Source organism: Staurois parvus, unplaced genomic scaffold (genome assembly GCF_062004578.1).
Source record: "Staurois parvus isolate SC_StPar_1 unplaced genomic scaffold, SC_StPar_1.0 ptg000175l, whole genome shotgun sequence".
NCBI lineage: Eukaryota > Metazoa > Chordata > Amphibia > Anura > Ranidae > Staurois > Staurois parvus.
The window spans coordinates 15,301,338-15,316,680 of NW_028317971.1; the positions used below are offsets into that span (position 1 = coordinate 15,301,338).

The 15,343-nt window shown below is 43.7% G+C and overlaps 1 protein-coding gene across 2 annotated transcripts in view; it reads left to right on the forward strand.

Moving 5' to 3' along the window:
- PPP6R2 (protein phosphatase 6 regulatory subunit 2) overlaps positions 1 to 15,343 on the forward strand; it is a 150,322-nt gene that overhangs the window by 28,347 nt on the left and 106,632 nt on the right. For both annotated transcript variants that reach the window (XM_089676975.1, XM_089676976.1), the window contains exons 5-6: positions 755 to 892; positions 11,133 to 11,198. In XM_089676975.1, the coding sequence (XP_089533101.1) occupies positions 755 to 892; positions 11,133 to 11,198 (204 nt within the window). The remainder of the gene's footprint in view (positions 1 to 754; positions 893 to 11,132; positions 11,199 to 15,343) is intronic.

The window sequence follows — 15,343 nt, forward strand, 5'->3', positions numbered from 1 at the left end:
TACTTTTCCTTTAAAGTGTATGTAAACCTTAGTAATTAACTTGTTTTATTCACTTTTTGTATGTTAAATATAGTTAAAAGTATTTTGTTACAGTGTATCTGTTCAATAAGTGCAAAAGGATACCTATTGATTCTGCCAGAAACCCAGGTAGTTCATAAAATCCCTTATACTGTTTGTTGCACTGGAATCTCATGCAGTCTTGTCCTCTGTGGACTACAGAGCACCTCCCCACTATTTTATAGGGATGAGAAGAGGGGAATATGTTCTATAGGCCAGATTAGGAGAGAGCAGCCTAGGGTGACAAACACGGTTTCTCTATACATACAGGAGAGTGGTGAATGTTGTCACCCTAGGACAGAAAGTGTGTTACAGGTAGAATGACCAGGTGAAAATAAAGTGAGGAAAAGCCTGAAAAAGAACTAATACAGCCCCCACATGTCAGTAATGGTAAGCTACAGTATATTTACATTTTTTTTTTATGGTTTAGTTACAGTTTAAAAATGTAAAGACCAAAAGTGCTGGAAATGTATGTTTGTAGCACAGACGGGTTATTTTTTGATCAGTGATAACCTTACATGTTATTTTGCTGATTGAGGGCCAAGTTCATGGCATAGAGTACACTAGTATTTTGTTAATTTTAAAACTCCAAAAACTTTTAAAAGTGCTGCCTTTGGCTAATGTTATATTAGTTTCTTCTATTTTGGACAGTTGTATGATCCTTTGGTAACTGGAATAAACTGCTCCTTTCGCTTAGGTCATTGGGTTCCTTAGGAAAAAGGAACAATTCCTCACTCTGGTGCTGGATCACATTGGTACTTCAGCTATGATGGACTTGTTACTTCGCCTCATCAGTTGTGTGGAGCCGGCTCCCCTAAGACAAGAAGTGCTAAACGTGAGACTTGTTAAATGCTTGTTTTAGAGATTATGACTTGTTTTAGGTTATAACTTGCGCTGAAGTTAATCTCTGTTTGTGCATGTATCATCATACGCCAAGTTTTTTTCTTCAGTTTTGTGACAGGTTTACATTAATAAGATTATAGTTTGTGGAATAACGGTGCAACAGTTTTGTTTGGCATGTGATAAGAATGCTGAAAATGAAAAGCAGCTATAAAATATATTAATTTGTTTTACTATACCTTTTTTTAAAAAAAAAAAAAAAAATCTATATCCTAATTGTACAGGTAACAGGACTTGAATTCTTAGACCATGGGTTATATGCAGCTATGTTGAGTTGATTGGACACTGACAGAAAAAAACTCACTAATGCAGCCACAGAGCTCACCATATAACCCCACCCACTCCGTGAGGCTTCAGTTTTTTGCTAGTGTCTTAAGGGGATGGACCTGTTCTCTGGAGAATTTTTCTTTTTCCAACCATTCAATTTATCGGAAGCTTCTAGAAAGATATTGCTTACTGCCCTGGGCTATCTAGCTCTGCTATATGGATTGGTTATCCTTAGTGTTTATAGTGGATACCCTACCTAGACCCCACTGTGTGGGGCTGGCCTTTAATGTTTGCTTTGGCCACTGGATTCTGCTTGAGGCACTCAACTTTGTGCAAAGTGAAGTGTGTGTAGTGGGTCACTGGGTACTATAAAGGTCCAGGGCTGTTGTCCATTTCTATGGTTCCCAGACCCTGAAAACCCCTTTGGAGGGTTTGCCCACCATAATGGGAGAAGCTTGGATCTCTAATAGATCCATTGTCTTGGATAAGTTAAGCAAAGATTTCCCTGTGTATTACACTGGCTCCCCTCTTTTACTAGCACAGTGTGTAGTACATTATTTGGTTCTGTAGGCATTTGGAAGGTATTCACCTGTGATAACACTGTCATTATGTATTTAACTTTTCTCAGCCCAGTTTAAAGTTTGTGGTTTTTCTCCTCCTGTGCAGACTTGCTCTCAGTAGTATGAATTGACTGCGTCACACCCCTTGGGTGATGCCTTTCCATCCTCCACTTCTACCGAAAACATACATAGGGCTATGCTGCACTCCAACCATCTTATACAGAAACATGGAAACATGGTCAATGCCTAGGAAATAGCATCTCCTATATGTGGACATGCACAACCTATCCATTCTGTGAGTACTCCACTAGGAGTCCGCTCCTTTAGCAATGGTGGATCACAAGCGCAAGGGAGCTGGGACAAAAGGACCGACTGCATTTTTTGTGCTCAGATGGCGTACAAGAAACTCTATCCCCTTCTCTGGCTGATAGCTGATTTCCTTATCCTGGAGCAATGTCCTCTCATCACAGAGCTCTCATTATCTGACTCTGCCTCCTTCTCAAACACCCAACATGCAGCCTGAGAAAAGTAGGTTTTTCTGCCCCCAAAGTCTTTAGACAATTCTTTGTACTTCTAGAGACCAGAAATGCTACACATTTTCTATTCCCCATGACCTTTTACAGGATTCAAAAGTAGAAACACATTACCTTGAGGATAATATGGAGGAAAGTATTAAGAAGCCTGATTTTGTAGCAGAAGCTGAAGAGGATTTCCTTCCCTTTCAGTTTAAAATGCCAACTGCTGCTTAATTCCAGATGTTCTCTGCTGTGGACAAACTAATTAACATGCAGGCTAGTCTTTGCCTAACAGCACCTGACTGCACAGCCTAAATAACCCCCTTGGGCACAGAGAAACTGGCTAGTCTAAAAAAAAAAAATGTTTTCAGTACATGCGCAGATTAATTGTGCATTTTATAAGGACTGACCCAATCCTGAATGGGTATTCACTCCTAAGATTTTTGCTTATCCTATGAAAAAGGATTTTAAAATTGACTGTTCCAGTGGTGGATCCTGCCATTTCAGTTCTTAACAAGCATCTTAGACCTTATGCACACTGGACGTTTTTACTGCTGATCCTAGGGGCGTTTGGCATTTTTTTTTTTTTGCCTCTAAACTTCCCTGCATATTAGCCTATGTTTCCATGCATGCATAAACTTTTAGGGCCAGTTCACATCATAGAAACGCAGTCTGGATGCATTTCTGCATGTGCGTATTGATGTTTGTGACAAGTTCTGGTGCGTTTTTTTAATTTATTTTCCTCCTTTTTTGGGGGTCCAGTGCATTTTTGATGCCTTCCAGTGCTTTCCTGGGCATTTGTGATGTGCTTTACACTCATTCCAGTACAGTTCTGTGCAGGAAAAATGCAGCATGTGCTACTACTTTTTTTTTTTTTTTTTTCTGGAACTGCAAGCACTGGTGTGAACCATACCATTTACAACCATGTAACCTACTTTCTGTGCATGTTGGATGCAGAAAAAAAAAATGCACTGGAACGTATGTAGTGTGAAACAGCTGTAAGAGGTTTTTAGTGGCAGGAGAATTTAGAGGCAGGTAAAAAAAGCACTGCCAGTGCGTCCAGGAGCAGCAGAGTTTTAGCAGAAAAATGCTTCACACATGTAAATGCCTTTAACGCTGGCTGAGTTTAGCAGTCGAACGTTAATTCATTTCATCGGCTAGAATAAATGATTTATTCTGGCCAATTAAATTAATGCCCAAATGTTTGATGTGGCTAAGTGCATTATACACATCAGGCTTTTTTTTCCAAAACACTGCTGCCAGGAGGAAAGCCATCAAGGAGAGTTAAGAAAACGTCCATGGTCCCCACGACAATTTACTCCTACATTTGCATTCGGACAATTCCACCATCTCAATCTGTAGTATTGACTCTTACCTAGGCATCGTATTTACTCTTCTCCCCCCTACAGATTCTTACCGCAAGACATTATGGTAGGAGGCCAGACGTCTCTTTATTTTTAGCACTTGACAAGCATACCTAAATATTACAGGCACAACCCTGTCGTGGCCTAGTTCATCCACACTGATTGGTCTTGCGGTGGACCTCATTTGCCTTTTGTATGATATATCTTTGCTGCATGTTCTATGTACACTTCATCTGTACATTTTCGTGTGTTAATTTGTATCTTGTTTTCAATAAACTTTGTTTTTTGGTAAAAAAAGAAAAAGAAAACGTCCATGTGCGCATGAGGCCGTACAGTTCCTATCAAGGATGTTTCCTCTTCTGTTAGTAGTTGTCTAGAAACCCTTTTGAAGGCGTTCTTTGCTGCTAAATGTCTATTTGCCAGACTATTGCTTACTTGACAGGATATAAGAATATGGGAACTGAACCTACTTTTGAGAACCCTGCTCTCTTAGAACCATTACAGCTGATGCCATCAACATGGTTGTTTTGTTTTGACGTGCTACAGTAGGGATGGCCAAACTTTTCAGGGACACATCATATATTTTACACACATTCACGGACCAAAAATCTTTTCAAAATACATCCACTGCAGTGGAGTAGAATAAGATTTCACAGGTTTCCTGCAGAGGGGTTGGATGGTGTATCTGTATCCTTCGCCTGTACCTAAACCTCAGTGCCTCTCATCACTCACCAGAGTCTCCTTGTACGTTTGTTTCAGTCTCCCCGCAGATTTGCTACCCCATCACTCAACAGAGTCTCTGTGCAAATTGGGGTCCCCATTAGAGCCCCCCACACCTTTTGTGTCTCTATTAGAGCCCGTAGCCCCCTGGCAATCCTAGCAACCAACACATTGAGTCACCGAGAGGGGGTAAGTATGCAGAGCAGGTACCACAACCCAACAAAGCTTGAGCAGAGACCCCGCCCCTGAGTCTGTGGAGCCAGAAAAAATGTCCTAGTAGGCTGAATATGGTGTATTTTGGAGACCCGTGCTCTAGAAAATGTGATTTGTCAAGTCTCTAAAATGTCCTGTATCTCCTGTGTGTGTATGCAAAAGATTTTGAGGCTAAATGCTTGGTCTGCTGAATCCTTCCTTCAAACTTTTGACAGATAATCCACTGTCCAAAGTTTGCTCTTTAGTCCCCAAACTGTCTGGATTACTTGGGTCTAATTTTGGATAATCCCAAGCCAGAATTTTCCTTCCCTAAGAGAGAGATACTTGCAAAGTTCTACCAGTTGGATTTTAAGGCCTCAGCTGGAGCGAGCTTCGACTGCAAGGTGCTTTAAACTCTTCTCTTGAGTATTTTGTCTGGGTTCTTTCAAACCAGTGGTTGTTAACTTGCGTAGTAAAAACCACCATCGCCAAAGGGATCATTGTTATTTTCCTAATCTATGTTCCCACTGCAAACTGCTGAAGTTCGAGGGCTGCACATCTTATACTAAAGGGCCGCAATTTAGGCACCAGGGCTTTAAACCCTTGTTTTCTTGTGGTCCTTGTGGCAAGGCGAGGAAAATGGCAGTCTAGGCCTGGTTTTGCAAGAAATGGGCACACTAATGGTGCAGGTGTGTGCTGGCCATTTAGGAGAGATCTGATTTTGGTTTACGGCTCCACCTTCTTGGAAGTGAGTGTGTGCTTCAAGGGAGAAGAAAGGTGCATGTCTGCACTGTGTTGTTCAGGGCAGGATAGACCAGTGCCTCGAGCCTGTGAGAGATGGAGCTGCAGGAAAGACACAGAGCTGACAGAGGTACAGCATTTGTGCATGACTACTCGGAAGTGTTAGATGGTGTGCAGGACCAAGGCTTAAGGTGTGAGCAGTAGCACCCTACTCACAGCCTGTTGGCAGTTCTGCTTTGATATGTTGTTGCCCATCCATCAGATTATTGCTTGGGTATGTTCCATGGTTTAAGAATACACGTCCTGTACTGTACAACTAAGGTATTAAGAATTTTGACTTGCCTGTAAACTCCGTTTCTTGGAATACAGTACAGCACACATGCCCACTCCCCCAAGTGTTTTGATCCCTCCTTATTACCTTCTACAAAAAACTGGCGTCTCGTGAGCCAGCAGGGTTATGTATGGTGCGCATTGGGGGCGGCCCTAGAAAGTTTTTTGCCAATATCCAATCACCTGAAACTGCATCACCTATAGTGGCATATAACCCATGATCTAAGAATACAAGTTCTGTATACTGTACTCCAAGATACTTACACGCAAGTCAAAATTCCTATTTTTTTCAACACTTGTTTTGGATGACTTTCACGGCCAGGATTTACAAAACCTGGTCAGACCATAAAATAATTATATAGCTGCTGGGGAAGAAGTGAAGAATACTGTAAAGTCTCACTTGAGTGACATCTTGTCAGTCTGCTGAGGCCACTGATATCACATTCAAGATGGCGTAAATTAGGAATGCCTTCAGAAATAGAAGTGTTCATAGTTTATTTTTATCAGTTAACAAAATGGAAAGTAAATTAACAAAAGAGAAATCCAAATCAAATCCATAGTTTGTGTGACCACCCTTTGCCTTCAAAACAGCATCAATTCTTTTAGGTACACTTGCACTCAGGTTTTTTAAGGAATCTGGCAACTAGTTTGTTCCAAACATCTTGATGAACTAGCCACAGGTCTGTGGATGTAGGCTGCCACAGATCCTTCTGTCTCTTCATGTAATCCCAGAATGACATGATGAGATTCGGGGCTCTGTGGGAGCCAGATCATCACTTCCAGGACTCATTGTTCATCTTTACACTGAAGATACTGTAGATCTTAATGACATTGACTGCATGTTTGGGGGGGTTGTTCTGCTGCAGCATAACTTTGGGGCCAGTCACATGCCTCCGTGATGGTATGTCATGATGAATAAGTATCTATCTGTATTTCTCAGCATGGAGGACATAATTGATCCTGAGCGAATCTCCAACTCCATCTGCAGAAATGCAGCCCCAAACTTTCAAGAAGCCTCCACCAGGCTTTTCTGTTGCTCGCAGACACTCATTAATGTACGGCTCTCCAGCCTTTTGCAAACAAATTGCTTTTTGCTCCAGCCAGATATTCCAAATTTTGACTCATCAGTGCAGAGCACCTGCTGCCATTTTTCTGCACCCCAGTTTTTGTGCATAGGACATGGAAACCAAGCTAAGTGACTCAACTATGCATGAAAACACAGGAAATGGGGTGCAGAAAAATGGCAGCAGGTGCTCTGGCTTGATGATTAAAATTTGAAATATTTGGCTGTAGCAGAGGCAGATTGTTCTCAATGGGCTGGAGAGCAGTACAATGATGAGTGTTTGCAGGAAACAGTGAAGCGTACTGGAGGTTCCTTGGAAGCCTGAGTCTGCATTTCTGCAAGTGGAGTTGGAGATATGCTCAGGATAAATGGTGTCCTCGATGCTGACCGGCAGAAATCTTGGCCATTTATTACTTTTTTCTCTTCTGTTCATTGACGGAAACAGCTCTTACTTATTCTTGACTGTAGGGTTATATCGCAACTTTCAGGAGTTGGACACTAGGCAGAAAAAGAGAATACTAGACAAAAAAAAAAACACAGGACCGCCTATGGGCAGTCCTAGCTTGTAAACAATCCCCTCTGTGTCATAGGCAGCTCAGTTTTTTTCTGCCTAGTAAGGAGGACCTAGTTCTTTGCTGGGACCTCAGTTCCATAGCTTTTTTTTTTTTCTTCTTCCTTTATTTGTCCTGCAGAGATCTTCAATCAACAGGCTGGATAATATAGATCCATTGATCACCCCAGTCTACCTTTTAGGTAAAAACTGGGTCGGTCTTGATGAACCTCATCCTGGACCGGGGCGGCCAGCAGGTTAAACATCTTGCAAGGACACATAGTGTTACCCTGGCTGACAGCCCCTCTACTTAGGAGAGGAGGATCTGTCATGGGAGCCTTACCTGTATGCTCTGCTGGACTGGTAAGTAGATACTCCCCCCTTCCGTCCCAAGACATGGTGTTGGGGTGCGGGTACTCTATGGGGTGGTCGGCCCTACAGGGTTTCTCCTCCACTCTCTGGGCCATGATTGTTTTGTGTCCAGGTCCTCCGTTCCCATACCTGCCCTACTCTCCCCTTCTGCGGGTTTGATGGTCTCCCTTTGAGTCTCCCTGTGGGTGGTAGTGGGTTTGGGGCAGGTCAGTCCCTATTAGGACTCCTCCCCTTCGTCAGTTGTTGCTCCCCCATGGATACTGAGGGATGTCTTCTGGTTGGTGAACATGCAGTTGCACCCCACCGGACCATGTTATGCTTCGACTACTGCCACATAGCCTTCTGGCTGGGCAGTTGGTCTCCCTTCTTCCTTCTCAAGCTGTATATGGGCCCTGGGGCTGTGTGAGTGCATGATGGGTTCCCTGCCCCTTTTGGTTACCTCTTTGCACATGCTGTGGTGAGGGGGGGGTTGCCTTGCTGCTCCTCTTGGTGGCCAGTGTTTTAGGTCGGGAGGCCTAAAAACTTTACTCACCGGGTTGTGGCTTATGGGGCTGTAGCTGAGCCTACCATTTTACCTTAGGGCATTTTGCCCTGTCTTGATGTCACTTCTGCTCCTGCTGGGTGTCCTCCCTCTGCATGAGCGGTGCTGTGCTGGCGGGACACTGCCTTTCAACATTCCGCCCAGTGCCCACCCCTTTCTGGCCTGCATTTCCTGAGGAGTGAGCGTCTGCATCCGCCATTTTGTTGGAGGGCAATCCTTCCTATGCAATTGCATGTGATCGCACTCTTGTTTCCTAGCCGGGGGCGGAGGTGTATTGTCCTTCTTTCTTCCTCCATCTAAGAGAAGCAGTAGTAGGGGCAGTTGTTCTAAAACAATAAACAAACAGAAGGCGCCTTCTGTTTGTTGTTTTAGTGCACAGACATTCAATACCCTGTTAGAAGAGCAGCAGCCATTATAGAAGAGGATTAACACACCTGGATCTACCATACAGAGACTACGGCTTCTTGCTTGGGACCTAATCACTCTTTCTCCATTTGCACTATAGAGTTTATGTTTTTGTAGGGGCAGTTGTTGCCTGTTGGTGACGTGGCTGATCTCAGGACTTATCATACCGATGTTGCGGCCTCTTTTTCACCAGATGGGATCCGGCATTGATGATGGTGTCCAGGACCTGGTGAGTGGGGATAGTTCTCTGATGCTTCCTTTGCACGCTGTTCGAGTGATGGCAATATGACCCTCTCTGGGTAGCGGCAGTGTCCTGTTCTCTCCCCTGTCTGTGGTATGTTGGTGAGGCCGATGCTGTTAGGGGTTGGGTTCCTCCCTTCCCCGTTGTGGCACGCTCCACCAAGGCGATAGTTTCTCCTGGGTTTTTCGACATCGGGCGTCCATGTTCTGGTCTGCAAGACTGCTATCCGGTTGTCTGTGCGCACTTTCACAAAGTTTTGAAAAGTTGGTGTTTTGGCATATTTGGATGTATGTTTCAGCCACACGGTTTTGCTGGTGGTGATTTTAGGTTCCCCTGTCCTTGTCAGAGGAGTTTTCAGGGATTGTTGTGTTTTCCTTCTTTGGTTTCCCACCCCTCAAAGTGGCACTACTTTGGGACATCCCTACAGTCAGGAATAAGCAAAAGCTATGTCTGTCAATGAACATAAGAGAAAATGGGATTTTTTTCTACTCACTGTAAAATCCTTTTCTCTGAGTTCATTGACTGACACAGCACCCGCCCCTTTGTTGGTTCTTTTCTACTTGTACTGCTTTGTTACAAAACTGAGCTGCCTATGATGGGATTTTCTACCAGCTGGGACTGCCCATACAATGTGCTGTGTTCTCTTTTTTTTTTTTTCTGCCTAATGTCGTACTCCTGTAGGTGGCGATATAACCCTACGGTCAAGAATAGGCCAGAAGTTTGTCCCTCAGTGAACTCTGAGGAAAGGATTTTAAAAATCCCATTTTTTTTTAAAAAGTGAACTTAGCCTTTAAATACACATATTATGGTAAGATTATTGAAATTTTAACCAGCAAGGTTTCTTTAAAATTGCATTGTGACTACAGCTGTCCATGCACTGATCAAAATTCGGCCGGGTCAGCTGATACTATGATCAGTCGGATCATTGATCAAAATTGCTCGGCAAAAGTTTTTTCTTTTTTTTTTTTCAGCCTCCTGGCTGAGGAAAACTAACAGTATATGGCCAGCTTATTTGACTACATTCCCAACATTCTACTTTAACCTCCCTGGCGGTATTCCTGAGTGTAGCTCGGGGTAAAGTTTCAGTACCACAAGCGGTAACCCCCGAGCTACACTCATCTTACCATGCGGGGCGCTGCTCCGGGATCTTTTCTTCACTTACCTTGTCCTGCGCCCCTGCGATGTCCCTCCTGCAGTGTCCCCGGCAATGTAATCCGGCGGATGCCGGCATCTGTCATCTGGGTTCCGTCCCCTGCGAGCGTCGGGATGTACGGGGGACAGAACGGCGGGAAATTTGAAAATGACAAAAAGTGACATTCACTAAAATCACATAGTAAAACATTACTGTATCAAACCATTTCACATACATTTTGTCCCTAGTGCTTTGTCCTGTGCCCTGCCTGCATTTTTACTGTTCTTTCTACCTGGAAACTGAGAAACGTCCATGGCATCCAAAAAGCGTCCCTTTAGGTCAAAAGTGCTTTTAGACCAGCTAGAGAACAGCGATAGTAAATTAGAACCACTTGCAGAATTGAGTGATGATTTGTGGGGAAATTTGTCATCAGACACTGAAAACGATTTTGTGACTAAGATCAGTGATGTGCGAACTTGGCGCTATATTTAAAATTTCAGTGTTTTTGGTTTGATTATATTATTGAATTACATTTATTATTATATTATTATTTTTTATGTTAAATTATAATTTATGATTTTGCGTTTCAAATTTTAACATACCCGGGATGTTTACTAGACTCTTGTTCAGACAGATTTCAGTGAGTTATTCCTAAAAATTACAGGCCTACAATATAAAACGCCAAATTTCCATGCAAAATAATGGTACCGCTTTCAGCACCAAAAATCTGAAATAATCATACCGCCAGGGAGGTTAAGCAACCCTCTACAGACAACAAACTAAACAAAATATGCCAAAGCTGTGTAGCTTGTGCCATAGGGCACCTTCTCCTACCTGCTCTGGGCTTTCCCCCTTCCTGTGCAGATGCTGGATTTCTGAAGTCAGTTTGCGTAAATCGCTTGTCTACTGATAAGGGCAAAAAGGGGACATCAGAACAAGTGCACTCATTCTAAGCCGCACCATGGCTCGTGAATCTCAAGTTCGTATTTGAATTTAGATGTGCTTTAACTTCTTTCTCTCTCACTGCAACAGAATTAAGAAATGCAATTTGCTAATTGTTGTTTTCATTTTTCATAGTAGCATGCCATTGAGATATTATAATGCTGGTTTAAAAATATTAGTAATAATTCTGAGGTTTGTTGATTTAAGTAATTTGTATTATTAAAATATTTGTCATTTCAGTGGTTGAATGAAGAGAGGCTCATTCAGCGACTAATAGATCTTATTCACTGCAGTCAGGATGAAGATGTGAGTAGATCTTAGTGTAACCTGTAATACAGAGTGTTATTTCCTGAGTTATTATTTACGTATACATACAGATAACAACAGCTCTGTCAGAATTGTTTCTCAGTTAAAAAAATGTTTGCTTTCAGAATATTTTTTTTATTTTCTAATAATTAGTGGGCTGAAATCAACAACAGATTTCCACTGCAGTGACTTGAAAATCTGAAGGAACTGGATGGAAAATATATCTCAAATTTCCAACCGTGAATGCATTTTTTTTTGTTTGGGAAAGTCCATTTACTTAAAAAGTTTACTTTTTCAATTTTAAAAGACTTTCAAATGACATTCATTATGTCATCAAATTTACTGATGAAAATGTTTGTACAAGCTTTCATTCGAACATCTACCAGTGTATGGCAACAGGGCTGTGGAACATTTTGAAAAAACTACTTTTCCAGGGACTACAGTACCTTGAAAAAGTATTCATACTCCTTGAAATTTTCCACATTTTGTCATGTTATAACTAAAAACATAAATGTATTTTATTGGGATTTTATGTGATAGACCAACACAAAGTGGCACATAATTGTGAAGTGGAAGTAAAATGATAAATGGTTTTCAAATTTTTTAAAAATATCTTAAAAGTGTGGCGTGCATTTTTACTCATCGCCAAATCAATTGCCTTCAAAAGTCAGCCATTTTCAAGGCACTGTAAAAAAACTTTTATTCCTTTAGGTTCCTCCCGCACACAGAAATACTTGGGTTCGCAGTGCTGAGCAGCCAAATCAAGCTCTGGTGTTCGCTCTGTTAAAGGACAAGTTCATGTTTTGAAAAAATAAAGAAATGCACATTTTTTTTGCAAGCAATTTTTTTTTTCTTTTAAGGAGCCTGTAAAGCATTACACCAGTGATTAGCAGATCTTGGGTGTAATGCAGGAATCCTGAAGACTGTCAATGTAATCTGTCTGCCTGTACATCGTACATCATATGGGCAGGCAGTTTCAAACTGACAAGAAGAATCAATGAACTATCAGAGTGCTCAGCAGCACCATAGTAGCTCATTGAGCACTACAAGCCGACATCTGCAAAGCATGCCGATACTCATAGTTGATTCCTGCACAGAATGGATGACCCGGCTGGGTCCACCTTAAAAATGGGTAGAACATGTAACATGTTCCCGACGGTGAACTTTCATCTATATCCCTTTCGCTGGCAAAGCCCTTTTTGCCTTTTTTTAAAAAAAAAAACATGTTAGGCCTGAAGATTACACAAAACCCCCAAACATAAGTTTTCTAAAAAGCAGACACCCTAGTGCAGTGATGGCGAACCTTTTTGAGCCCGAGTGCCCAAACTGCAACCCAAAACCAACTTATTTCTTTCAAAGTGCCAACACTGCAATGAAACCTGAATATCGAGCTTTTGGTTTAGAAAAAACAACTCGTACAGTAGTGCAAACTAATTAACAGTACAGGGATGACCAGAGACTGCGGACAAAGTACAGGGATGACCAGAGACTGCGGACACAGTACAGGGATGACCAGAGACTGCGGACACAGTACAGGGATGACCAGAGACTGCGGACACAGTACAGGGATGACCAGAGACTGCGGACAGTACAGGGATGACCAGAGACTGCGGACACAGTACAGGGATGACCAGAGACTGCGGACACAGTACAGGGATGACCAGAGACTGCGGACACAGTACAGGAGATGACCAGAGACTGCGGACACAGTACAGGGATGACCAGAGACTGCGGACACAGTACAGGGATGACCAGAGACTGCGGACACAGTACAGGAGATGACCAGAGACTGCGGACAGTACAGGGATGACCAGAGACTGCGGACACAGTACAGGAGATGACCAGAGACTGCGGACACAGTACAGGGATGACCAGAGACTGCGGACACAGTACAGGGATGACCAGAGACTGCGGACACAGTACAGGGATGACCAGAGACTGCGGACAGTACAGGGATGACCAGAGACTGCGGACAGTACAGGAGATGACCAGAGACTGCGGACACAGTACAGGAGATGACCAGAGACTGCGGACACAGTACAGGAGATGACCAGAGACTGCGGACACAGTACAGGAGATGACCAGAGACTGCGGACACAGTACAGGAGATGACCAGAGACTGCGGACACAGTACAGGAGATGACCAGAGACTGCGGACACAGTACAGGAGATGACCAGAGACTGCGAACAGTACAGGAGATGACCAGAGACTGCGAACAGTACAGGAGATGACCAGAGACTGCGAACAGTACAGGAGATGACCAGAGACTGCGAACAGTACAGGAGATGACCAGAGACTGCGAACAGTACAGGAGATGACCAGAGACTGCGGACAGTACAGGAGATGACCAGAGACTGCGGACACAGCACAGGGATGACCAGAGACTGCGGACACAGCACAGGGATGACCAGAGACTGCGGACACAGCACAGGGATGACCAGAGACTGCGGACACAGCACAGGGATGACCAGAGACTGCGGACACAGCACAGGGATGACCAGAGACTGCGGACACAGCACAGGGATGACCAGAGACTGCGGACAGCACAGGGATGACCAGAGACTGCGGACAGCACAGGGATGACCAGAGACTGCGGACAGTACAGAGATGACTGCTGACCTTTGGGGAGGGAGGGGGAGCGGGTACCTGAATTTGACAGGTACCCGCTCTTACTTCCGCAGAGTTTTTTTTTTTATCTTACCTGTTCCTTTATCCAGCCGCGCGCTGTCTTCCCGGCTTCTGTAGTGTGGGCGCTCGTCGGACAGCCGGATGCCCAGTGCGCATGCGCGAGAAGCGCTGCGCTTTGTGATTGGTCCGGCGGCTTCTGGGATCTGTCATGTGTCCCAGGTACCGCCTTACCATTCACAAAGAGCACTGCTTCTTGTGCATGCGCACTTGGGACCCGGCTGTCACGCACACTACAGCCGGGAAGACAGCGCGCCGCTGGATTCTCCTGGCGTACCCACAGATAAGGCTCGGTGTGCCGGCTGTGGCACGCGTGCCACGGGTTCGCCATCACTGCCCTAGTGAATAAAACATTGGTGGTTCCAAGTTTTTTTGTTACACGATATTACCGCAAAGGTGTAAGAAACGCTAAACTTTGGTAAAAAAAACACCCTGAAATTAATTTTAGGGCACAAAATGGCAATAAATTTCCCATTTTTGTTGCGCCAAGTAAATGGATACCTAGCATGTAAAACCTTACATTTGCGTGCCTGCATGAAATTGTGACAAACTTTAGTACCCTATTTTTTTATATAGGTGACACTTTTAAAGCCCTTTATAGGTCATCATCTTAGTGTTACGGCCGAGGTCTGGTGCTATAACTATTGCTTTCATTCTTGTAGGCTTGGCGATATGTAACGTGTGTCGCAATCGAAGTTTTTATGTTGCTACTTGCATGTGGGGGGGGGCAGGAGGGGTTGAATGTAATGCAATGCACATCGCTCCGCATTACATTCTTCCCTGGCCTTGGTGGCTGGGAAATCTGTCAACAGGGACCCGGAAGTGACATCATACAACATCACTTCCTGGTCACAGCATGAGGGGGAAGAGAGCGGATGTGTGTCTGCTCTCCTCCCTCCCCACTACACGTCAGCAGCTGCTGAGTTGGTCCTGGGCCTGCAGATGGGCAAACGGATCCCGGGAAACATAGTGTTTGTGTGGGGTGGGGGGACAGCCAGGAGCTATGGGGTGTGTGGAAGCATTTGGGCGGTACCATAGCTGCCCAAATGTTTCCCCATAACAACTAAGCTCTGATGCTTGCCTGCAGCAAGGCTAAATGGAAACATAAACTACCTGCCTGGCATCCTACTACTGGCGTTAGCCGATACTAATCGCACATCCCTGGGCAAGCTATGTTTGCTATAATTAATTTTTGTGCAGTTGGGGAAAGTCTTTGTACAAAGAAAAATATCTTTATAGGAACCTGATTAATTTTAAACAACTCTGATAACATCCTTTACTTTTAGGTCTACTTTTTTGAAAATGTTGTATTCTGATGAATGTATGAAGTAATATGTGTATTATCTTATACTTGAATATATTAATTCCTGTATTTCACATTTATGTTTTCTACTCCAGAGTTGCTTACAGACAGACTGAGCTGTCCAGCAAAGTGACAGACAGGGGTTGAGACAAACAC